At 49.2% G+C, this 26,351-nt stretch overlaps 1 protein-coding gene across 2 annotated transcripts in view; it reads left to right on the forward strand.

Moving 5' to 3' along the window:
• Positions 1 to 26,351, forward strand: part of Rasgrf1 (Ras protein specific guanine nucleotide releasing factor 1) — a 107,615-nt gene that overhangs the window by 57,370 nt on the left and 23,894 nt on the right. The window contains exons 10-22 of one of the 2 annotated variants that reach the window (XM_038323411.1): positions 198 to 358; positions 3,798 to 3,861; positions 4,872 to 5,002; positions 7,253 to 7,335; positions 14,555 to 14,803; positions 16,549 to 16,803; positions 17,179 to 17,259; positions 17,996 to 18,016; positions 19,640 to 19,665; positions 20,845 to 20,946; positions 22,872 to 23,048; positions 23,969 to 24,075; positions 24,500 to 24,612. In XM_038323411.1, coding sequence (XP_038179339.1) covers positions 198 to 358; positions 3,798 to 3,861; positions 4,872 to 5,002; positions 7,253 to 7,335; positions 14,555 to 14,803; positions 16,549 to 16,803; positions 17,179 to 17,259; positions 17,996 to 18,016; positions 19,640 to 19,665; positions 20,845 to 20,946; positions 22,872 to 23,048; positions 23,969 to 24,075; positions 24,500 to 24,612 — 1,570 coding nt within the window. Of the gene's footprint in view, positions 1 to 197; positions 359 to 3,797; positions 3,862 to 4,865; positions 5,003 to 7,252; positions 7,336 to 14,554; positions 14,804 to 16,548; positions 16,804 to 17,178; positions 17,260 to 17,618; positions 17,664 to 17,995; positions 18,017 to 19,639; positions 19,666 to 20,820; positions 20,947 to 22,871; positions 23,049 to 23,968; positions 24,076 to 24,499; positions 24,613 to 26,351 lie in introns of both variants that reach the window. The other variant, XM_038323410.1, reaches the window with a different exon arrangement.

Below are 26,351 nucleotides of genomic sequence, written 5' to 3' on the forward strand. Positions count from 1 at the left end.
GGTTGGGAGGTTGTAGGGTCCTCTATAGGGCTCTCCTTATCCCCACTCACTGGCTCTGAGGCTGGGCTGGGAGGAGTAACCAGGGCATTTCAACTACTTTGCCCCATGGCTGCACCTCAACCTCCAAGGCTGGGCCAGGGGGTTGGCATCATTGGTGTCATTTGAGGGTAGGCTCACCACCACCCCTGCTCCCACAGGTTCCCTCATCCAGGTGCCCATGTCAGAAAAGGGCAAGATCACCAGGGGGCGCCTGGGATCACTGTCCCTGAAGAAAGAGGGTGAGCGGCAGTGCTTCCTGTTCTCCAAGCACCTCATCATCTGCACCAGAGGCTCCGGAGGGAAACTGCACCTGACCAAGGTAAGGCCATAGAGAGGAGCTCGAGGCCTGGGGCTCCAGCACACAGGCTGTGCCCTCACTGCAGAGCTGGGGGTGAACATAGAAGAGGCCGCTGAAGCGCTTAGGTAGGATTTTGTGAGTACGTGAGCACACGCCTGTACACACACAAACACACACACACATGCACACACGCTGTGGTTAAGCCGAGGGTGGGAATGAGCAGAATATCCCCTAATATCTTCTACTGGAGAAATCGTGGGAACTGGGAAGGTAGCATCAGACCCCAGAGACTCCCGCTACTGGTCAAGAGTTCCAATGAGCCCTTCAAGACCCAAGTGTGAGCATATGATTGTGCAAGTGTGTGTGAGTGTGTCGAGAGGGCCCTGTGTGAGGTATATGGATAGGGGTCGGGGGGAGAGTGGAGGTTCCCCTGCAACCTAGAATTAGAGCAACACTAACATCTGTCGTCTCCAGGCAAAGATTCTCAGACACCCACTCCTCTATCTCAGGAAGCCTTCCTCGGGTCAGGTGACCCTAGGAGGCTGCTGAACTGTTGTCACCTCATGTGTCCTCTTGTAGCACAAGCTCAAAGGCCTGACTCATCCCAGTGGGTAGAGGGGAAGAAGCATCTCTGACCCCAGGGCTTTACTCTTGCTGTGTCAGCTGCACAGCCAACTCCCCTCTTCTGTGGCGAGCCTCCTTCGTGTCCTTGAGACCGGCTCAAATGCAGCTTTGCTGTGATGCCTGGGGCTCAAACCAAAACTACTGCTCCCCAACACTGCTGGTCCCATTGCTCTGAACCCCAACAGGCCCCAACTCTGTCACACATGTGACCCTGCAAATGTCCTCGTCCTGTGTATATTTCATCAGTCAAACAAAGACAAGTGTCCCCACAGAAACACTGCATGGAGGGTCTGGCAGTGAGCTGACCGTGCCTTTGAATTTGCTATGCTGGTTACAAGACCTTGTCTCTCTACGCTGCTGTCTCTCCCCGTACTCTGTCCATCCTGTGCGAGCAGATGGGATTTCAAATGTGAGCAGGCAGCAGCTTGGAAAGGAAGGGCCAGAAGGTGCCCTTAATTAAGTGAGAGCATGGGGAAACCTTCCTTTGGAGACCTGGCTGCCTGGTCCGTAGCCTCCCGTCGAGCTATTAGATCAAGCGCTGGCTTCAGGGGAATACCCTGCTTATGTTAACATGTCAACAAATTAGCGGGTTGGCTGCACATGGAGAGATTAATTTACAAATATTAAACACTCCGGTTCCAACCAAATTGTGTGTCAAGGGAAGCTTTTGGTAATTGTTAGTGCCAAGTTCCACTCCAGATGTCTCTGTCCAGGTCGGCAGGGTCAGGTCTCCTGTCCCTCAGCCGTGGGATGAGCACGGGCAGTTTGCACTGGAGACGCCACAGCGGTTTCTTGATCTGAGGCTAGAAGTTCATGATTTTAGGTTGTTTTTTTTTCTTTTATTTATTTTTGAGTTTTAAAGGGTTAGCCTGGGAGCTGGAGAGAGGACTCAGCAGTGAAGAGCCCCTGCCACTCTTCCAGATAACTCAAGTTTGGCTCTCAGTGCTCACGTCAGCTAGCTCAGAACTGCCTGTAATTCCAGCTCCAAAAGATCTGACTTCCTCCTCTGGCCTCGTTGGGCACCTGCATACATGTTACACAAACACATGCATGCATGCATGCATGTACACATACACACAAATTAAAATAAAAAAAAATTAGGAATAGCTGCTAGAAAAGGACACAGGATCAGAGCACTGCTGTGTGGGTACCAGGCAGACCTCAGACAAGTCATGTGACCTCACTGAGCCTCAGTTTTCTCATCTGCATAACGGATATGAAAACACCTCCCAGGAATGCTGAGGGAGTCCCAGTGCCTGGTACAAACATTCTCATTAACTTAAACAGTCATTCTAAAGCCTGTGGTAATGAGCTTGTCATATTACTGACAGCAAAGCCTCGAATAATGATTCCCGTGGCCCGTCCCTGCCCCAAGTGTTCTATACATATTCAATTCCTAGAATACCTCTGAGGCAGACACTATCACAGAGCAGATGAAGGAAGTAAAACAAGCCAGTAAGGGAATGCCAGCTGGGGTGTTGCTTGGTGGTAGAGCTCCGACCTAGCGTGCAGAAGGCCGTGGGTTCCAACCTCAGCACTGCAAATAAGTAAGGAGATGTCAGAGCTGTGTTGGGACGGGGAGGCTTCTAGGATTGGTAAGCCCAGTGAAGTCACAAGGCAAGGCTAGTCTTCAAAAGTCCTCGGAACTTCTCAAAGCCATTAATGAAGGAAGCAAGAAGCAGACCCCAGGGCCTGGGAATCCCCTCCGATGCTCTCCTCACAAGTGGCAGCCAATATAACACAAGACCTTAATCCAGGCAAGTGGTTAAAAATAAATTCTGAGTTTCATAACAAAAAAGTGGGCAGCCTGCCCAGTATTTTTATATATAGATCAGTCATGTACCTGGGTCTATATTAGCATCAGTTATTGTAGGACAAACACTTACTGCCTGCCCATTGCTGTGGATCAGGAGGTTAGGAGCAACTTCAAAGTGGTCTTGGCTCAGGGCTTGAGTTTGCAATAGCAATGTTTGCCAGGCCACAGTGTTCTAGAAGCTCACCCAACCGAGGTGGTTCATTCACGGGACTGTGGGCTAGAGGCCTCGGCTCTTCTCTCCCCACAACATGGCACCCACTTCCCTTGAGACAGGTGGTCCAGGAGAGAGCCAGAGAGTAAGCCAGAGGCTGCAGTCCCCAGTGCCACACGCCTTCACTGCCCTTTGATCCTTTTCATTCTGCTTTGATCACAGCCAGCCTCACCTAAGAGGGAGGGGGTTGTGCTTCCACTCTGCCACCAGGTTCCCTTCTCACCGGTGTCCAAGGGAGAGGTGCCCTGTCTTTATTTCTGATAATGGGAAATGAATTGTTGACCTGGGCCTGGGACAAGAGCCCTGAAGCTTTCTCGGGACCCCACCAAGAGCTGACCAGGTGACTTGAGCAACCACTTAACTTCTCTGACTTCATTTTTGAATCCATAAAATGGGGTTAGCAATCCATATAATGGATCCATAAAGTTGGCCTGTTTCACCATTGCTGACAGGAGGGGTTGCCCAAGAACAGAGAACTTCAAGGTTTTATAGCTTTAGGGGATATGGCATAACTCAGAGATGCTGATGTGACAAGAGGAAGCCAGACAGGACAGATTCTGGCCCGTCTGCCCACAGTTTGACCTCAGCCTTTACCCGGGGTGGTCTCGCTGAGAAAATCTCATGTTGCACACTTCTGTGGATTTGTAAAGGAAGCCAGCATCCTTCACTTACAAAACAAAATGCCCACTCGGCATATGCTACATACACACACGTATGTGAATGCGTTGCTGCTTGGCATCGATGTCCTTCCAACCCTAATGTCCTGGGACCCCTACTCTAGCACACGGACTCCCACTGCTCTTTTTCAGAATGGAGTCATATCGCTCATCGACTGCACCTTAATGGAGGAACCAGAAAACGCCGAGGAGGAAGGTCAGTGTACAAGCAGCTTATTTCTGTGCATGCTCACACACACATACACACACACATGCACACACACACACACACACATACACATATGCAGACAAATGCACACATGCACACACGTATGCACACACATGCATGCACGCACACGCACACACATACACACACATGCATGCACACATACACATACGCATGCACACATACACACATGCACACACATACATATACACACATGCACACGCACACACATACACATACACACACATGCACACACACACACACACACCCATTCATCAAGGTTGGCAGGAAGAGCATATGATAGACCCTGACCCAGATGCAAAAAGACAAGACAGACCAGGGCAGACAGCTCACAACTGTGTGTCCCCAGAGAGGAGATCTTGACCGTGTGAACTTACTCTTTCCAGTAAGCAGCTCTCAAGAGTTACAGGGCCTCGCATGTGTGGTGCCCTGTATTTGATCCCCAGCACCAAAAAGAGAAAAGAAAACGAGAGTTAAATACAAGTAATAAAATACCTGGGACTTACTTTCCCAGTGGGGAGCTGTAAACCAAACTGAATGTTCAGCCCAGTCTATAAAAGTTTTAGATGTCAATGTTGCTTGTCCCAGGCGTTAGCAGAAGGGCTGGGTTATGCAGCCCCATCTAACCCTGGCACAACTGCCTCCCTGCTAGGAGTCTTAACTGAGTCCTGGCCTAGAACCCATTGGTACAGTGAGAGCAGAGGATGTACTACTCAGTAACGTGGCCTCTGAATCAAGAATCTGTGTGCCTGTAAATGACCTGAGTATGCCAGATTCTCCATTCTCCCCTGTTTGAAATGGTGACTCTCACCTACCCAAAAATTATAAAACACTATGACTCTAAAAGAAGCAGCCAGTGGCTTGGCATCCTCCTGGAGCCTCTACTGGTGTCTAAGTCAGGGACCAGAGAAACCTTACCCAGCTCACAAGCCCCACACTCACTCTGCTAACTTCATGTTTTGTCACTGCAAAAGCCAAAGGAACTGCCCCGGACATAGACCACTTGGATTTTAAGATCGGAGTGGAGCCAAAGGATTCCCCACCCTTCACAGTCATCCTGGTGGCCTCATCCAGGCAGGAGAAGGCAGCGTGGACCAGTGACATCAGCCAGGTGAGCAGCACTGCCTGTTCCTCAGAGCACATTGTCGCTTCATGCTTGATCTAGATGGACGGGGCATAGCAGCATTGTTCTGTTAGAGAAGACCAGGTCCATGGCCCCGGCCCAGATTGAGTCAGCCAATACATACCATTTGCAATGTGGTTTTAAACCCTTAAGCATGCCGGACTCTACTTCCTGCTCCCCAGACCTATGAATGGCAAAGGTGTCTGCACGTCAGTCTGATCTCCAGGTGCATCGCCAGTGCACACACACAAAATGTCTTGGTGCTACCATCTAAGAATGTTAGATACAGCAGAAATTGCGGAGAGAGCTTCACATCCCAGAGACACTTGGGGACCTATTCCAGAGAACCAGGGCAGCCTTCTGAAGTCCAAGCCAGCATCATGTGCCAGAGAAAGATGGAGTGTTGTCCTTTGCCTGTTGCAAGCAGTAGTTTTTCCCCTTGTCCCACCCCCGTTTCACCATTAAGCAGGAAGCCTTGGCTTCTCCTGGAAAGTCAGCAGCCCCTGACTTTGGGCACTGGAAGCACAAGAAGTGGGAAGTTGAGCTGAGTAACAGGGCTGTCAGCTGCTCCTGGCTTGTGCTCCAGAGGCAAAGGGCAGTCCCATAAAGACAGGAGCCAAGTCCCAGGGTGTCTGCCTGTGGCCATCCTCTCTGCAGGGCTGTGCGGGTGTATTAGGAGAGCCGCTGACAGCAGAAAGGGACAGGTATGGCTGGCTTTCCTCCCTGTGCCTCGGGAGGAGAGGGCAGGGTACTCAGTGTGCCTAGAGGGCCTCCCTCACCAGTTCCCTGCCTTCTTAACCTCTGTGCCCTGCTTCAAAGCACAGTTTGACCTCCAGCACTGAAGAAAAAAATAAAAAAAAAAAAAACAGCTGAAAGAACATTCCAGATAAAGAACGATAGTAAAACACTACGGAATTGCTTTCATATTGTGGAACTCTGAATTGAACTGAATGCCCAGGCAGTCCATAAAGTTGCAGATATCAACATTGCTTGGTCGAGGGGATGTCAGGTGGCTAGGCCTTCTGGCAATCTGCCCCTCTAGGATCCACTGAGAGCCAAGGCAGTATGGGATTGTACATAGTGGAAATCTACTCTTTTGAGTTTCACTCCCCCCTCAAAAAAAAAAAAAAAGCCAGCATGCTCTGGAGAAAAAGGAGAGTTCAAACCCAGCCCTTTCCTGTCCACAGGGAGCCATAGTAATCAAAGGTGCTGACTGTTCTCCTAAAGGGATCCACAGCGACCTTTGCCCTCTAGCAACATTGCTGATAATCCCTGTGTATGGGTCACCCAGCCCCTTCCCTTCAAAAGCCATCCTGACAGCTTCCTGGGGTCCTCGGCTGGAGTTGCTGGCAGGATGAGCATGAAAGAAAGTCTCTGCATGGTGGAGAAATCAGGTTGAAAACACAAATGGCAGAGACCTCCCACTATGTGCGTCCTCCTGGGAGCCTGGCTTTGACATGGGGACTGAGCCTGGGAGTCCTGTCGCCCTCTGGCCCAGCCTTCTGGCTTCCACTTCTCAGTGGCGTTAGCACTGGCCTCCACTCACACACAACCTCAGAGCCATCGAGCTCCCCAAAACCTTGGTCCAAGAGGGACCCCTCCACAGCAGAAATGTTAAGCCCAGGATAGAGAGCGGGAAGGTGAAAATAGGCAGCCCCTCCTCTGAGATTAATTTTCTATATTTGGTTGGGTTTTGTTTTTGTTTGAGTCTCACTATGTAGCCCGGACTGGTCTCAAACGTGCGATCCTCCTGCCTCCTAAGTGCACTCTCCATGTGTAGACTGGAAATGTAGAAACCACCTCCAGCACCACAGCACTGTACGGGGGGCAGGGGACTATATACACAGAGAACACATGTATATACACACTGCTGCAGAGGCTTGCTAGGCAGCCTCCCAGAGAGCTCAGATCATGGTGGGGCAGCCTCATCCTTGACACTGGCCTCAAAGGATACAGCTGAGTGGCCAGAGTCTGATGCATCTTCCTGGTAAACACCCAAGTAAAGCAGGGGTCATTAAACCCATCTAGGAAGATAGGGAAACAGACTCAAGAAGGTCAAGTCAGCCCCCCGAGGTCACTTGACTTCCAGAATTTGAATGATTCTGTGTTAGTCTTGCCCTTGCCTGGACAGTGTCCTTGAAGCCTGAGGACCCTGTGTGCAGGCTGAGAGAGTTCCAGGTGGGTCTGGGATCCAGTACAGAGATTGAGTTCTGAGTCCCGGGTCCCCTCTGTTTCCAGTGTGTGGATAATATCCGGTGCAATGGACTCATGATGAATGCATTTGAAGAAAACTCCAAGGTCACCGTGCCGCAGATGATCAAGTAAGTGCCCTTAACCTGCCTGCCCTCCAGAAGCTAAGCACTAGTCAGAGACAGCTAGCAAGGGCGGGAGCAGGGCAGCCCTGGGGCTCAATGAAGGGTTTCCGTGATGGACGGTAGGAATGTCTGTTTCATGTTTTGAGTGAATGTTTGGACAGCTGTTTTGGTGTAGCTTTTGTCCTGATTGCTTGGCTTTGCACACATTGCCCTTTTTTTAATTAAATTTTTATTTACATGTTGGTTATTTTTTTTACATTGAGCTATTTAAAATATAATATTAGGAATGAAAATTTCACTTATTGTTTCTTAAGAATTTTTCTTCTGATCACAAAATAAATACATAAACATTTCAAAACTACATAAAAACCTAATGGCAGCCTGCAGCTATTTGAGTAGTCTCTCAGGACAAGGGGCTAGTGTCCTGCTGGACACAGTTTTCCCAGTCACTGCCCCCATGTAGCCTAGCTTCCATAATCTGACTGAAACATCTTTCCTCCAGTGACTCACACCTGACAGGATGCCTCCTTCTCCCTCCTCCCCCAACCCTGCAGCACCTTGGCTGTCTGATTGCCATCTCAAGCCTGATAACATCACTGGGTACCTCCCAGGACCCACTGCCCACTGGCCAGTGTCTAGATAACTATAGCTGCTATATGATATGAATCTCTTCGATTCCCAGTGAGTGCCCTGGGACAGTGCGTACCACAGGACTTAGTACCTGAAAGATGCCAGATCCCCTCCCCCCCGTTGTTCACACTTGGCACCAAGATAAAGGCAAGCACATGACGAGCCTACTGTGTGCTGATGTTACATGTCTTCACTGTGAGAAGTCACTCTGCACATTGACAGATTAATGAAAGAAAAACCCTTTAATCGTAGCCTGTGGTTCTGGCTAATGTACAAAAGGGAGCAAGCCTCCAATAGATTTTTACTAGCCTATGTATGCCTTTAGTTTATTCATTCCAAATGCACTGTCATCCTTAAGTCTCTTTTAGGTCCCAATTGGAGGTTACACTTTGACAATTTAAACAGAGACAGGAGACTGCAAGTCTGGCCACTTGGGCAGGTGGGAGATCTACACAGCAAAGATATCACCACGATTATTTCTCAAGTGCTACAGTATTGTTCTTTTTTTGAGTACTTGCTAACTGGGGTCATCTTGCTCACCTGGCAGGATTATGTTTTATGGTGTACCGGGTCATAATGACAGTTGTCACCTGTGTTGCCCACCTGAGTTGCCCCTTAGAGGTATGGTCTTTGATGGGAGAATGAGCCTAATGCCTGGCTGTAAGTTGGGGGTATCTTCTTTGAGATGGGAATGAAGCCTAATTGCAGATCAATCTGGTGAACAAACATTGACTGAAGGGTTTTCCCAGCAACGCTAAACTCGGATTATCTCTAGCAAGTCTGGTTAGTGTAACACTTATCTTTGAGGTACTGGGGAGGCACTATGCCTTAGTTAGCTTAATTCTACTTAGTGTAGACTTAGTGTCTCCTAAGTAAATTTATTGGTAAATCCTTTATACCATCAATTTTATTACTGTGAGTTTCTCCTACGTCGTGGGAGTAAGCAGAGACAGCTTCAGGTGTGCCAGGTCCCTTAAACTTCTTTGAAACTGGTCAGCTATCATTCCCCTCACCACTGCATTGCTGAATGACCAGAGGTGATAGCAGTGGGACCAATAGAAAGAGCTGTCCAGTGAACCAAGGAGAACCAGTGACGTGCCACAATGGGAAGTCAGGTGGGTGCCAACCGACAGTTTGTGTGGTACCGGAAGGGTGTAGGGGGTGGATATGAGCCTGATTCACTTGGCACAGTTGAACAAGGCTTCCCTGAAAAAGGAACCCAGAGCTGACATTGAAGGCCAGCTGTGGTTTGTTAAATCAAAAGGCATTCTGGGAAGAAGGAACCATGTGAGTGTTTGCACAAAGGCAGGCCAGTGCAATATATTTGCGAAATGATGAATAATCCCGTTGCGGTTGTGGGACTTAGACTGGCACGCAGGCAGTAACCTGAGTGAGCTCTGTTCTCCAGGAACCTGATTAGACCAATTATCCCATAGGCTTTGGAGCAGACAGGCTCGGGGATAAATTAAGATGTTTCACCCTAGGGTTTGGGGAGTCCAGTTGAAACACGTATTAAGAAGCATGGATGGGAGTGGAGAAAAGGAACAGGATGTTAGGGCAGCTTGTGGTCACGTGCCAGCCCCACATTAGCTGAGCTACAGAGTGCTCTCCTGCCCTGCCCCTCCCCCATGTCGTGTCAACCTTCCCTGCTGCATAGACCAGAGTGAAAGTTAGACGAGGAGGCCCAGCCTCTAAAAGGCGCTTGAGTTTGTGGTACACACTTGCCCTCTCCGAGACGTAAAACAGCACACACGACCGACCACAGCTGAGCATGTCAGTTAACCTAACCAACAGCTGTGATGTCGTCTGCATGTAGGTGTTATCAGTGGCTGTCTGCCTTAAGACTTCATGGATATTGAACATCTCGTGTGCCTCACGTATCTTAAGCGTGCCATGAATTTGATGCCCTTGCGGTCTGTTGATCCTTTTCCTGCTTTCATTATACAGATGCTGTAGTTTATATGCGTATCTGCTACGTTCAGGAGATATTCCTATACTTAATTTCACTTCTCGTTTCTCTGAGCTTTATATAGCATAGTCAGACTTTTTATTAACTAACATGGCAGTCTACACCATGTGGTGAAAGATGGGGCTGGTGAGGGATGCGGGACTCGATTAGCAACGTTGCATCTGGCCAGCTATTGGGTTTTGTTCTGTATGTGGTACAGTTGTACCCCAAGGGTATTAGCCCCACCCCCTTGGTGGCACTCTGATAGAGCACTTGGGTACAATGGTATCCGCTGGAAAAAGGCAATGGGCTGAGCTGGGGACTTGGTGCCAGCAGGTTTCTAAAATGATCCATGTCCTACAGCAAAGCTAAGTTAGAAGGCCTTCCCTCTGTTTCTCTGAGATGGTCTCTTCTGTGTTGTTGTCTCTGGAAGCCTTGTGGTTTAGACTACATACTATGGGTTGAGCCCATTTATCCAGCTTCCCCTCTGGTCCATGCAGCAGGGAAGGCTGATGCAGCCAGAAAGAAGCTAGACAGAAGGGCAGTGGATAGCTAGTTACGAGGACTACCATTTGACTACACGCTACCCAAATCTACTATTCCATCGCTCCACCTTCTAGATTCACCCCTGCTCATTGAAGACTCTTGGGGAAAGGCTCTTTATTGATATTTTAAATCTCCCATACTTCCAGAGAAAGTATTTGGGAGTTGAATCTGGAGCCTCACACATGCTTGGCAAGTACTCTACTGTCCAGCGAATCACCAGCTCTCCCCCCAAAAAATTGCCTTAGAAATGGTACACATGAGAAAATGTGTCCATTTGCTCAGTTTCTCAGAGCTCGCTCTGTATCCTGGAGTGGGAAACACCCTCTGCAGAGCCAGTGAATTGAGAGCCAGGGCTCCATTACAGCTTCCTGTGTTCCACGTACCATGCTAGGCCCCTTAATTGGTTCATCCATTCCTCTCTCGAGAAAGCTTTGTGGAAGTCCTTTTTTCCAGTTCACAGATGAGAAGACTAAGAAGTGAAGAATGGGTGTTGTCTCGGAAACAAGAGCCAAGCTGGCATCAAGCTGTGTCCTTCACACTGGCCCCAAGGGTGCCGTTAGGATTTGAATGTGGTGTCCCCCATTATTTCATATATTTCAATACTTAGTGCCCCACTGGTAACACTATTCTGAGAAACTGTAGAGCCTTTAAAAGGCTGAACCCAGTTGGAGAAAGTGAATCCCTAGAGGGCAAAAGAGCTTGAGAGTTATAACCAGGCCCCACTTCTGGATTCATCCAGATGTAAGCCAGCAGTGCTATGACTCATGCCACCACCCAGTTCCTAGCCTGTGGTGGCCTGAATATTTCTCTTCCCTTAAGTCACTGCTGTCACAGTAAGTAACCATTGCTGGTATAAGCCTGTTCTCCCCTCAGCGGTCAGTACAGGCTGAACTCCTCTTTCTGTGGGTACATTTTGATCTGGGACTTCATTGTGATATTATCAAGCTTACCCTTTCGATAGGAGCTTATATTTATTTGTTTATTTATACACTCCTCTAGTAACAGCCCACCAGAAACACAAGAGGTCTAAGACAGCTACTAGTTGCAAGTGAAAACAGCTACAAAGATACAGACCCCAGTGTATAGGGAATGCAAGCATACAGCCCCCAGTGTATAGGGAATGCAGACATACAGCCCCCAGTGTATAGGGAACTCAGACATACAGACCCCAGTGTATAGGGAACGCAGGCATACAGACTCCACTGTATAGGGAACGCAGGTATACGGCCCCCAGTGTATAGGGAATGCAGACATACAGCCCCCAGTGTATAGGGAACGCAGGCATATGGACCCCAGTGTATAGGAAACACAAGCATACGGCCTCCAGTGTATAGGGAACGCAGGCATACGGCCTGCAGTGTATAGGGAACGCAGGCATATGGCCTCCAGTGTATAGGGAATGCAGGCATATGGACCCCAGTGTATAGGGAACGCAGGCATATGGACCCCAGTGTATAGGGAACACAGGCATACGGCCTGCAGTGTATAGGGAATGCAGGCATACAGCCCCCAGTGTATAGGGCACACAGGTATACAGCCTCCAGTGTGTAGAAACACAGGCACATGGCCTCCAGTGTATAGGGAATGCAGGCACACGGCCTCCAGTATATAGGGAACACAGGCCAATAAAAATAAGGAAGGAAGGAAAATCAAGTGAAGACTGCATCTCACTCTCGGATTTTTCAGTTGTCAAAGTTAGAAGAGAAACACTATTATGAATAACAAAACACAGCTTCAGGGTCTTAAGCTTCCATATTCCCCAAACCCATTACCCTTAAATTGAGTCTGATGTGGTTCAGCATCCAGCTAGCACCGCAGGGTACAATGGCCTTTGCAGCTGTTGATTCCCACCATGCCCAGAAAACACCACTGATGCTGGGTTCATACAGTTTGGATGCACATCTCCTTCCTCAGCTCTCTAGCCCCCATAGCCTGGGCGACGACTCTTATCCTCACATCCTGGCAGCACAGAGAGGAGTTTTGGAATGTCCTAGAAAAGGCCATGGGTAGGTCTTGCTTGGGACAGATTCCCACCAATACAGTGATCACCTTGGCCAGAGGCAAAGGTGTCAGGGAGTCCACCTCAGGCTACCGGACAGGCCCCGAAGGATTCCTTTTCCATAAGCGGGTTGAAAGTCCGGCTGATACTAATGCTCAAGGAGTAACCAAGGTGAGGTCAAGATGGAATGGCCTATGCTACAAAAGCTAGGGAGATGGAAGAGACACACACCCCTGAACTGCCCGCTCACACTGGCCTGTAAGTTGGAAGTTCGTGATGAGAGGCTTCACAGAGCCAACTTCGTCAGTAGGAGCTGTGGGAGCTAGAAGAGAGGTCTCAATAGGCCAGCTGCACTGAAGACTTTCTAGGCCAGGAGGTTTTAAAATGACTGATGGTTAGTTTGAAGCCAAAGGCATAATTTTCACATTTAGTAAAAAAAAAAAGGGGGGGGAGGCAGGGGTTGGGGGAAACCAAGCATGGCACACAACATCGCCCCCAGTACTTGAGACAGAAGGATTTTTAAACTCCACACAAGGAAACACTGTCCCAAACTAGAAAGGTAAGGGAATAGATGGGGAAGGGAAGAGGAAAAACATATGGGGGGCATCACATTCAGCTATCTGTTATCTCGAGGGGCTAAAGTCCTTGTTTGGTTCTCCATTTGGAACTGTCACTGAGGAGTTACGTATGACTACATAGAGCCTGGTGGAAAGGGATTGTTCTAGAAAGGTCTCGTAGTTCTTCTATTGAGTGTCCCCAGGGTGTTATATATGGGACACCACTTTGCCCTTAGTCTGAAGAGCAGAGATCACAACAGTAGTATACTGGACTTCAAGACCAGGATAGAAAGACCTGCCATCCCCTTCTGCTGGAGGACAGGCTTTTCCCTCGCTGTCCTTTTCTGAAATGCGTACCCTTCATGGGTCCCAAATTGACACTATGATGTCATCCAGCTTCCCATCCAGCAGACCAGGTTTCTGTAAAAAACTTAGAGAAGAACCAGTCTCCAAACTCCAGAGATACCTCCAGGCAGCCCAAACAACAGCTGATCTCCTAGTTTCTCTTCACTCAGAACACTGGAATTTCCCTTTTATCTTTCCCCCACCCCGTATTACCTTTTTTCTTTCACCATGTAGCCCTGATTGGTCTAAAACTTACTATGTAGACCACTGCCCTTGAATTCAGAGAGATCTGTCTCACTGCTTCCCAAGTGCTGATATTAAAGTGTGTACCACCTCACCTGGCCCAATTTATTTTTTTTAATTGAGATAATTCATACAGCATAAATTTCTCTACTTTAAAATGTACAAGTCAGTAGATTTAAGAGTAATCACTAGGTTGTAAAGCTGACTCCAGCTCCTACTTCTAAGACACTACCGTCACCACTCAGCAAGGAAAGAGATGGTAAACGTGTGGACAGTCGGTCCCAATGCACCCACCCAGCACCTGACATTCACCAGACTGCTTCCTGTTACTGATTTGTCTGTACTGTGCCTTTCTATAAATGGAACAATAGCATGAATGGCCTGTTTCAGTTAACGTAATGTCTTTATGGCCTATCCATGTTGTAGCGTGTGTGTCGGTATTTCATTTCTTTTCATGGCTGAGTAACATCACACTGTATTTTATTTGTCCATTCATCTGCTGGTAGACATCCCGGGGTTGTCTCCAATCTGCTCTATTATGAACAACGCCACTGTAAACATAAATATGCATATTTTATATGAATAGAATTCTTGTGTGCTGGGAATTTGGAAGCACATTTTTAAAAGCTTGTTATATTTTTCCAGTACTTTTGGGGGTTGGTGCTGTATAGTGAAGGGCTTTAGAAACCTGGGAGAAAGAGTTACAGCTGTTTCATAGTGTTATCCTTCTGAAGTCTCCCGTGACCATTTAGTACAACTGTTTCTGACTGGGAGGTGCGGGGTGCCCTGGAGGTAGCCCCAAACCTCGTCTGGTGAAGAGATGCCATGGGCCCAAACAACCTTAGACATATGTCATCTTTTCCTGTTCCTTTGGTCTTCAGGACCAATGCTTCCTTATATCGTGGTGATGTTGACATCTGCACACATGTCACCTCTTTCTGCTCCCTCCCTCCACAGGTCCGATGCCTCCTTATATTGTGACGACGTTGACATCCGCTTCAGCAAAACCATGAATTCCTGCAAAGTGCTGCAGATCCGGTACGCCAGTGTGGAGCGGCTGCTGGAGCGGCTGACAGACCTCCGCTTCCTGAGTATCGACTTCCTCAACACCTTCCTGCACTCCTACCGTGTCTTCACCACTGCTGTGGTGGTCCTAGACAAGCTAATCACCATCTACAAGAAACCCATCAGTGCCATCCCTGCCAGGTGCATACATGTTCCGTGCCATCAGCATCTACAAGAATCCCTGGGTTCTGGCAAGATGACTTAGTGGGTAAAGGTACCCGCTGCCAAGCCTGACAACCTAAGCTCAACTGGAACCAGCATGGTGGAAAGAGGGAATTCACTCCTGCAAGATGTCCTCTGACTTCCACGTTCACTCTATGACCTGAACATGCCCAGACATACACACGTGCATAGGCACATGCTCTCTGTCTCTGTCTCTGTCTCTGTCTCTCTCTGTCTCCTCTCTCTCTGTCTCTCTCTGTGTGTCTCTGTCTCTCTCTCTTTCTCTCTCTCTCTCTCACACACAAAAAAACCACAAATACTTAATATGTGAAAATATTTTTAAAGGAATCCCATCAGCACCATTCCCTAGTAAGTGCACCCCCTACCCAACCCACAGATCTTCCAGGCCAAAGAGATCCCAGGAGAAGAGGCTGTCCCCAAAGCAAGGTGTGGTGGCACATAGCATTCCCAGACCACAGAGGGAGTACCTTCCAAGTTTGTTTTTTCCAAAGGAAACTGGACATGGTGTTACAAGCCTATAACCCCGAGGCTCTGAAGCTATGAGTTGGAAAAGCAGAAGCACCAGGTCATCCTCAGTCATGCAACCTGTTAGAGATCTTTTGGGGAGGACTCCATTCTCTAGGGAGGGATCGCTCTGCTCTCCCTCCCTTCTCCAAAGTCCAGAGGCCCTAGAGGCCTGGCCTTTACAGAAAGATGGAAGGATGGAAGGAAGAGAGATAGGCAGGAAGGTACCCCTGCTCTGTGTATACCCATCATGCTTTGAAGAGAAGGGGAGTCCTTTACAGTATGTTTAAGGTACAAGCCTCAGTGGACAGGATCCTTTAGCCACCTTGGCTTTGAGGCCATCTTTCTGTGCCTTCTTCACTGAAGCTCAGCTCTCCAGTGCATAAGAAAGGCCAAGAGACTTTCCACAAGTCTGGCTCAGATGGCCTTCAATGCAGGCCTGGCCCTGGGATTCCTAAGGCATTGCACTTCCACCCCCTTGAAACCCAGTGGATACACAAAACCTCTCAGGTGCCATGGCATAGACACTGGGTTTAGAGCCAGGGGCATTAGATGAGTCACTGCCTTTCCTTAAGCCTCTGCTTCCTCGGCCACAAAGCATCCCTTAGGACCACTGTGTGGACAAGGGCAGAACTTGCAGGTAAGAGCAACCTCATGTGGATGGATAAAGGCTCTACAAAGGCCACCGTCAGGAGGCTTAGTACCTCAGGAAGGATGCAGAGATAGCAACATCAGATAGAAGTACCCCCCACCATCAATCATCCAGCCTATTCAAACCCTGTGGATATAGACATTGGTCCCCAAGCCCTTTAATCACAACCCTGTACAGGGACCTGAAGATGAATGTTATAAAGTAATCCCACACTAGCTCAGAATTGAGTATAATAAAGGGTTCTTTATTCAGGGATAGACTCTCAGATCACAGTCCTCTGCATGAACGGGGAGCAGGAACCAAATTGGGGGGGGGGGGACAAACTTTATGGCTGCATTTAAATTATAACAGATCATGCCCAAGTGGACTGTAATCTTAAAGGCCATTGGCTGAAGAAGTTCCCACAGCAGGGACCTACCCCTAGCATCAGGGATCATGTACATAAGGGAGATGCTGCTGTCAGTCCCCCTGAGCCCTGTAGGAAGCAGGCCAGGTGGGCAAGCCTACACCAACAGTTCTTTCTCCTTCTTGCCTTCCCTCCCCACAGGTCACTGGAGCTCCTGTTTGCCAGTGGCCAGAACAACAAGCTTCTGTACGGAGAGCCCCCCAAGTCACCTCGTGCCACGCGCAAGTTCTCCTCACCACCACCCTTGTCTATCAATACATCATCCCCAAGCCGCCGACGGAAGCTGTCCCTCAACATCCCCATCATCACAGGCGGCAAGGCACTGGACCTGGCAGCACTCAGCTGCAGCTCCAATGGCTTTACCAGCATGCACTCACCCATGTCTCCCTTCAGCAAGTCCACGATGGACTTCAGCAAGTCCATGCTGGACACTAGCAAGTCCACGATGGACTTCAGCAAGTCCACGATAGACTTCAGCAAGTCCACGATGGACTTCAGCAAGTCTGCACTGGATATCAGCAAGTCCACGCTGGACTTCAGCAAGTCCACGCTGGACACCAGCAAGTCCACGCTGGACTTCAGCAAGTCCACGCTGGATATCAGCAAGTCCACGCTGGACACCAGCAAGTCAATGATGGACTTTAGCAAGTCCACACTGGATATCAGCAAATCCACACTGGACTTCAGCAAGTCCACGCTGGACATCAGAAAATCCACGCTGGACATCAGCAAGTCCACACTGGACACCAGCAAATCCACACTGGACATCAGCAAGTCCGCGTTGGACACCAGCAAGCTCTGTATGACCAGCAGTTTTACCAACAAGACTCCTGACAAAAATGATACAACCACAACCACAACCACGACTCCCACCCCAATCCCTACCCCAACCCAGACCCCCACCCTGACCTCAAACCCAATGGCAACCCCAACCCGTACCCCAACCCAGACCCCTACCCCAGCTGCAACCCCAACCCAGACCCCAAATCTGACCTCAAACCCAGCCTTAACCCCAACCCGGACCCCAATCCAGACCCCAACCCCAGCCCAAACCCCAACCCAGACTCCAACCCAGACCCCAAACCGGACCCCAACCCAGATCACAACTCCAGCCTCAACCCCAACCCGTACACCAACCCAGACCCCAACCCCAGCTCCAACTCCAATCCAGACCCCAACCCAGACCTCATCCCCAGCTCTAGCTCCAACTGCAACTCCAGAGAAGCCTGAGGAGCCCTCAGCTCTTAACAAGCAGAGTGAGTAGATATGTGAGCAGAACCACCCACCCCATAAGCACTCATCATGGTAAGACTTGGCTGGGCTGGGCGGCCTCTGTTGTACACGAAACAGGCAGTGCAGACCAGTAGCCATGGAGAGGACACAGGTTGCCAGTGTGAGACCAGCAGGCGCTCCCATGATATCATCACACTTTATTTGAGACTCAGCCAAAGTTCTCAGATCTGTGCCTTCATTCTTCCTACCACAGTAGCATCCTGCATGGCTCTGTTCAAGTCATGCCATTGACTTCTGCCCTCAGTGTTTGCAGTCTAGCTTGGGGACGAGACTGAACACTGAACATTTGAAAGGTGCTAGAAGAGGGCAAAGGCTAGCCTAGGGGCTCCATCAGGAGAGCTGGAGCAGGCTTCCTAATGGATCCATTGGATTTTATGTTCGCCAATAGAGAGGACATTCTAAAAAAAAATAATGAAATGTAAAATGTTGAATAAAAAAGGTGTTGTATGCTCTGGAACTGCTCAGCACATCTGGAGCACAGAGGTAGTGGCAGTGGCCCACGATGCTGCTGGAGCATCCAGCGCCTTCCTATCTACAGCCTCTCTGGGCCATTCTAGAAGGGTCCCATTGATTCTGTGTTAGCTCAGATCAGACCATATGCTAGGAGCCACCAGCATAGTCTTGCTGTGTGTGTGTGTGTCCTTGTTCATGTGTGTGTCCATGTGTCTGTCTCTGTGTTTGTGCCTGTGTCTGTACATGTGTCTATGTGTGTGCATGTGTGTAGATACACATACTTGATATCAAGCCTTTGAAAAGGAGGCATAATTGGAAAGAGGAGAAGCCATACGAGGTTCCATCATTAAGGGGCATCCCCATAGTACATGCTACAAATAGGTAACGTGTGGTGGCTCATACAACTAAAAGTTGATAACCAAGATAACAGCTTGCCAGAGAACCTAAATACCATCCAGTGTGTGTAATATATTGGATCTTAGACAGTGTGAGGCTCAGAATTCTGTCCAGCACAAACCAGCAGTGAGATCCCATTGCTACTTCGTGGAAGGAATGCGGCCCCAGTCAGTCCTACAAAGCCACCTCATACCAGAGTTCTTGACGAGTGACTCAGGGATCCCTGGTCTGTCTAACTATGCGCTTCTGTGAGCTGGCTGGGTGCATTTTCTAAAGAGACCTGTGGCTTCCAGTTGGTTTTATAAACAGGTTCAAGTGTGCTCACCTTCTAGTTGGGAAAACTGAGACCCAGAGCAGCTAAGTCCCCTCCATCAAGACTCTAGGAAGATGGCTCAGTTGGTAAGGTGTTTGCCACACAAGCATGAAGACCTGTACTTAATCTCTAGTACCTACATGAGAAAGCCAGGCTCAGAGGTACACCCCTGTAATCCCAGTGCTGAGCAGGCAGAGCCAGGAAGCTAGCTCCGTAAGGCTCTTCTGACAGCTACTCTAACTGAATTAGTGAGCTACTGGTGCAGTGAGACACCCTGTCTCAAAAAGATTAAGTGGAGCACAAGTAAGGAAGGCACAAGATGTCAACTTCTGACTTACACTTACACACACCGGTACACACACACACACACACACCACACACACACACACACACACACACACACACACACCTGCACGTGCGCGCACACACGCACATACCTCTCTTTAGCAAAAACTCACACTGTCCAGAAAGAATGTAGACCCTGACTCTCCCATGATTAGGAAACTAATACTTATTTCAGACCAGAAGCAAGAGATGAGATAGAAAACAGGACTGCCCTTGGCAAATCAGGCAGGTGGTTACCCAAGATATCTTACCAAAGGCAGAAACACCTTGCTACTCAGTGTGGTCCATTGCTCAGCCACATGAGCATCACCAGAAGCTTGTGAGAAGTGCAGATAATCGGGACTGGAGATGTAGCTCCGTAGATAAGAGTGCTGCTGTCTCCAATTGATAACAATGACTTGCAAAGGAAAGACCAGTTTTCAGCACCAGTAGTAGACGGCCAACACAAAATGAACTCAGTGGCATTTTTGGAGTTTTCTTTTGTCTCCTAATGTCATTCCCATAATGTCTTGGTTTATATATTTTTTTTTAGTTCTGTGCTTTTATGGAATTTCCGTGTGTTCTAGTGTATGTGTCTCTGAATCTAGATGTTTGTGTTCTTGTAGTTTTTCTTTGGCCATTTTTTTCTGTTTTTTTCCTGTTCTGATTATTGCTGCTGCTGCTGCTGCTGCTGCTGCTGCTGCTGCTGCTGCTGCTGCTGCTGCTGCTGTTGTTAATATGTCTGTTTCCTAATGAGAGAGATGTGATTTGGGTGAGTAAGGAGGTAGGGAAGATATGAGAGGAGTTAGGGGGAGAAGTCAGAACATATTGTATGGAAAATATATTTTCAATTAAACGAGAGAGAGAGGGTGTCTGCCTAGCACAGAGTCGCAGATTCAATACCCAGTACTATATACAATCTGCTATGGTTGGTGCAAGCCTGTAGTCCCAGGACTCAGAGGGCAGGTGCAAGAGAATCAGAAGTTCGCTGGGCAGTGGTGGCGCACGCCTTTAATCCCAGCACTCAGGAGGCAGAGGCAGAAGGGTCTCTGTGAGTTCTAGGCCAGCCTGGTCTACAGAGCAAGTTCCAGGACAGGCTCCAAAGCTACAGAGAAACCCTGCCTTGAAAAGTCAAAAATAAAAGGAGAGAGAGAAAATCAGAAGTTTAAGGTCATCATTAGCTACATATTAAGTTCAAGGTTAGCCTATGCCACATGAGATCCTGTCTAAAAAAAAAAATGAAGGAAAGAACGACTTCCTTGTTCCATGTAGAGAGGAGCTGTGTTACAGCCTGCCCCTTGTGCCTACCACTGACAATTGAACCCAAGACCTTAAGCATGCTAGGCTAAGCAAGCACTCTACCATTAGGCCCCACAGCCTGCATTCTAACAGGAACCTAGGTGTGCCTGTTACGTTTTTGGAAGTCCTGGTAAAGAAAAAGCCGTCTTGGAGAGCCACACCACGGATGAGCATGTGGAAGGTTATGATAAGCCTGCAACAACTAGACTGTTCAGCGGTCTTCATCCGAGTGCCAGGCCCTTGTAATTTACTCTGTTTTACATTGATGAATTATAGATGTGAGTTTTCCAGCCGTTGAATAATTGAGAAGAGCGTGAGTCTTTCTGTTCCCCCAGGCTCAGAAGTCCCCGTGAAAGAAGAGTCTGATGTGGACCAGAACCAGAGTGACGAGGGCGACAGGGAGGCGTCACCTACGAAATCTCCATCAACACCAAAATCGGTCAAAAGCAAGAACTCTTCAGGTACCATTCCTCAGCATGGAGCTATGGTGGCTGTCCAGGGGAGGAGAGGGCTGCAGGTCAGGTCAAGGGGAGGCACGCTGGTACTGCCTTATGTTTTATGAGTGACTCCTGAGGGCCGTGACTATTCTATTTCATAACCCCCAGGGATAGGAGAGATGTGGTTGCTGAGACATTGGCTGAGCAGGCCCTGACCTTGACTTTGTGAAGTCACCCCAATTTAGGCAGGAATGCATTGCCTAACAGTGACCCAGCAGCACTTATGTGGGAGAGCTCAAGTCAGACGTGTTTCCAGGCATCCCATGTTTCAGGCTGTGTGATGGGCTCTTTCATCCTTTCAATATACATGAAGAGAATCTAGATTGCTCTTATCTTTCAGATAAGGAAAGCAAAGCTGGGGTGTGGCTCAGTGGTAGAGTGCCCCCTGACGTAGATATGGTTCTGTGTTCTATCCCCACCATCACAGGCAAGAGAAGGCTCCAGAAAATAGTGGCATTGCCCACTCATGTTTTAGACTCACAATTCTGCAGGATTCTTGAACAGCCTACCTACCTTCTAGTCTCCATAAAGACTACTGTACCCCCAGGAGGACTGTGGGACACCCAAAGGTGGAAAAGAACTCAGGGGCCTCCTCAACTTCCAGGACAGTCTTTCTGTTTCCCAAGGAAGGAACCTTACTATTCCCAAGCTTGCCAAACATAGGGCAGTTCAAATCCCAGAATCCCCTGCTTTCCAAGTCTGGGAGGAAACAAGTAAGGTACAAGGCTGTCTGGCTTTAGAGGAAAGGCACCTGAGCACCCTGCAGCCCTGCCTGGCTTCTTACACAGCAGTAGATCCCGGGAGAGCCCATTTTTAGAAACAGGCATTGAGGCCCAGGTGTGAGTGATGCCTGTAATCCCAGCACCTGAGACAGTTGAGAGGCTGAGGCAGGGAAGTGGGGAGTGCCAAACCAGCCTGGCCTAGAGAAAGTTCAATACAGCCTGGGCAGCTTACTAAGAGCTGTCTTCGACAGAGACGCAGTCAGAGGGAGAGAGAGAGAGGGTGAAATACTATCTCAGAGAGAGAGACAGATGACAGATGGGAGGGACAAAAAGAGAGAGTTGATCTCAGAAAGAAGGGAAGGAGACATCTCAAAGAAGTCAGAGAAGGAGAAAGGAGTGAAGAAAAGGAGAGGGGAGGGGAGGGGAAGGGAAGAGGAGGGGAGGGAAGAAGCTAGCTTAGAGTCTTTAAAGCAAGCCAGTTGCCCCTCAGGCTCTCGAATCCTGTAAGATGAAGCCAAAGGAGTTGACCCCACAGCTAATTGTCATCATTACCATCAGCATGTCTCCGTGTTTATACAGCTTTTGAACTTTCTTCTGCAATCTCCTTTTTACAATCACCTTTGGACATGTCCATACTGCCCAGAGGAGATCCCTGAGGCTCCAGAGTTGAAGGAAACTTTCCCATAGTTATGCAGCCAGTGAGAGGTGGGAGAATTTCAACCCAGGTAGAAGATCAAGTGCAAGATCATCTCAGTCCCACCATGCCCATAACCCTGTCAATATAAACTGTGACCATTAGACTTTAAGTGGGCTGTGTGTTAGTTCCCAGTACCCTGAAAGCAGACAGCTCATGATGCTTTCCTCAAGAAGGCCTGGGCCCAGCAAAGCCAAGAATTGACAAGTCTTAGAAATAGAAAGGTGGCTCCCAGTCTTCTAAGCAGCAAAAGGATAGCTGAGCCTTCCTTCCCTGAGATAATATTCTCTAGGACTATTGTGGCATGACTCTTACAGGGAACAGGGCCTCCCACACACACACAGTACCCCCTGAACACCTCTCCAGCCCTGGGCATAGAGGAAGAGCTTCCACTCTTGAGGTTGGGCTGTCTGAATGTCTGCCAACCTAAAGGACTGAGGAACGGCTGAGGGTCATCTCCCTCCTCTCTACAGAATTCCCACTCTTCAACTTCAACAATGGAGTTGTGATGACCTCATGTCGTGAACTGGACAATAACCGCACTGCCCTCTCAGCTTCATCTGCCTTTGCCATAGCCACGGCGGGAGCCAACGAGGGCACCCCAAACAAGGAGAAGTATCAGTATCGCAGGATGTCCTTGGCCACCACAGGTGTGTGGATGTCTCTGCTTATGGGTACCCCCTTTCTCCATGGTTCTGTAGCAGGGGCGACAGCCACAGACATAAGACCTTCCCTTCCTCAAGTGTTTGATGCGCATTGCAGATGCCACGGTGGGTCCTTCTACAGTTCCTCTGGAGAGCTCCCTGCTCCAGGAAGCTATCCTGACTCACTGGACATGAAGCCTTGCTTTCTGTTATTTGCCCTGTTGATCCTTCCTCTCGTGGAGGCTGAAATGCGGCCCTTTTCTTGGCACCAGCCAGGCTCTGCACACCCAGGCCTGCAGCCAGGGCCACTGTGTGTTTAGGATGCAGACTGTTCCCACGTCCTATCATCAATGGGGTAAAGTCTTAGCTGGGTTGTTTGTCAACCTCAACCCCTAGAAGGATGGCCTTAGCTTATACACACACACACACACACACACACACACACACACATCCCGCCCCTAGATTTACCCTCCCCTCTATCCACTTTAACCTGTTGTTACCCACTTCCTCCCACTCTTCCTGCAGGCCCTGCCAGTGCTGGCCTGCCATCCTGGAGTCCCATTCTCCCTCCCCAGTCCCCTTTGATCCTTGGCCAAATTCTACTCACCGCAAAGAACGCCAACCGAGAGAGCCCTCGGCACCCACTTCCACAGCAACGGTTCCACACCAAAGGTTAGAAGGGGGGTTCCTGGAGAGCTCTCGTCTCGGGTACCCTGTATACTCTCATTGGTGGGAGCTTCCTGAATCTTCTAAATGGAGCAGGTATGACAGAGGTTGGGTACTGAAGAACGGCATCCCCTGAGGCTTCATGGCCTCTCATTTGGGTCTGAACTCAGTTAAGTGTCCCCTCCAAGGCCCTCTGACAAATGTCTGCTAAGCAAACTCCCCCTCCTGTCCTTCTCTTCCTCTACCACTAGCACTGCCAGGGTTTCCCCCTGACCAGAGAAATGGCGACAAGGAGTTTGTGATCCGCAGAGCTGCCACCAACCGTGTGCTGAATGTGCTCCGCCACTGGGTCTCCAAGCACTCTCAGGTGGGTGGGACCGAGTTCCAGGAACAATGGCTTCCCAGTGGCTGGAAGTGAGAGCAGACAATGTAGTAGGTCAACGGCAGGAGGGGGATCCCATTTTGCCAGGAGGACCTGCTCAGGTTCCCCGGGGAAGGGAAACAAGGACGTCAAGAAGACAAGGGGCCTGTTTGGCCACCTGTCTGCAGGGAGAGTACAATTAGGCTTGGGCCTCCGTGACTCAGGGGTACAATAGCTAGGGGATGGTCTTGGTCTTGTCCCAGTGCCCTGTGCCTAGGAGGCTTGTGGCCTTGCTGGAAGTAGTGACAAGACAAGAAAAGCAGGCAACCATGATGGGCAGAAATAGAAACTCCCTCCTTCAGACTGGCCTCAGAGTACTGCAGGAAAGTCTGATGACTATAGCCAGAGCTACCTGCCCATCTTCCTACAGGACTTTGAAACCAACAGTAAGCTCAAAAGCAAGGTAATCAGCTTCCTGGAAGAGGTCATGCATGATCCAGAGCTGTTGACACAGGAGCGAAAGGCAGCAGCCAACATCATCAGGTAAGAGCAGCATGGTCCTCCTGCTTAGGATGACCTTCTAGGACTGGGTCCGCCCCTATACCTACACAGTAGCCAGACTGGGCAGGAGTGTATTAGGGTAGATGTAAGCCCCAGCTGTTTGGGAGCCATGTCCCTTGCTCTAGAGTCAAGTATGGGTGCTCTGGGTACTTACCCCTCTTCTCCCCACCCCTTACCAGACCTTGATGGAGCTAGACACGCAGTTCGGTTGGTAGAGTACTTACATAGGTCTGGGTTCAGTCTCTAGTGCCATACAAACTGAGTATGGAGGTGCATGTCTGTGATTCCATCTCTCAGGCTGTAATCGCAACACTTGGAAGGCAGAAGTATGAGAAGATCAAAATCATCCTTGGCTACATAGTAAGCCAGCCTAGACTACATGAGACCCTGTTGGGGGTGGGGGCATGTACCCCTTCTCCATGTATGTCCATGGCTACTAATACCTGTTCAGCATGTGCTATCCAATGTGATAGATACTAGCTACATACAACGTTTTAAATATCACTGAACTAAAATTGAATACAATGAAATAGTGTCCCTCAGTCCCCAGAGCTTCAGTTGGCCAGAGGCTCCTAGCTCAGACAGCACGGGCCAGCCCATCTCCTCACTACAGAGAGTTCTAGAATGATGCTCATAGGCATTCAAGGAATGTCTGTTGACTTAAACTCAGTTAGATTGTCTGTCCTCAGACCTGTGCTGAGCATGATCCACAGCCTGCCTCTTCTAGCAGAGGTCAGGGTTCAGACAGTCGAACATCTGAGCTACCTCAGGCAGTGACTCATTTTCAACCAGAAAATGGCCCTTAGCTAAATCTCATTTTCTCCTATTCAAAATGAATGAACAATGCTGGCTTCAAGGGTGTAGTAAGGCTCAGGCAAGGTAGTTCAGGTTCTCAGAAAGTAAAAGGCATAGATGCACAGGCACCCTACAAGCTCTCATCCTTCCACCTAGGCTGGCTTCTCCAGAGGCTGGGGAGGTTTCTCCTCCTCAGGTCCAGCAAGCCACCTCTACACCCCAGGCATTGCATCTGCCTCAGACTTTATCCCAAATCCAGCTTAGGCATTTTCTACTTATAGCCCGAGTCTCCAGCCCCTCTCTCATCCCAAGGCCGTGTATAGATCCCATCACTCCACCATAGTCCTAGGATACCATTGGCCTTCCGTCATCTACAACATATTCTGTGTGCATGCGTGTGTGTGTGTGTGTGTGTGTGTGTGTGTGTAGGAAGAGAAAAGGGAAGATGAGAGAAAGAGACCCAGAAAGAAACTAAGTGGAGTGCCTACAGGCATACTCATGCACACAAGCAGCCCCAGACCCTTGGTGTCTCCCTCCAGGTTCTCCCAGGGGGCTGGAAGAGCTGAGTCGAGCAGGACTTTTTCTGCTGTGGACCCTGGAGAGAGCCATTTCTCAGAGTATCCAATTCCTGGTCTGGCATTGGCTCCCAGGGCTGATCTCCAAAGTTCCACTCCCTTCAGCCAATCCTAAAAGACTCCACTTCCCTATGCATACCGAGGTCTGGCCCTTGGTCTGTCATTAAGAGCCTACCGCCCTACCCACCCATATTCGCATACATTCCCATATTCACTCTAGGTAGCTTGACCACACCCTTCTTCACTTCTCACTCAACACTATCCCATCTTGGGTTCTTGGGCCTCCATTCTACTGTGTCACCTCATCTGTGGGCCCTCTGATGAAGCCAGGCTTGAGGGGCATCCCATCTA

Source organism: Arvicola amphibius, chromosome 3 (genome assembly GCF_903992535.2).
Source record: "Arvicola amphibius chromosome 3, mArvAmp1.2, whole genome shotgun sequence".
In the NCBI taxonomy this organism is placed as follows: domain Eukaryota; kingdom Metazoa; phylum Chordata; class Mammalia; order Rodentia; family Cricetidae; genus Arvicola; species Arvicola amphibius.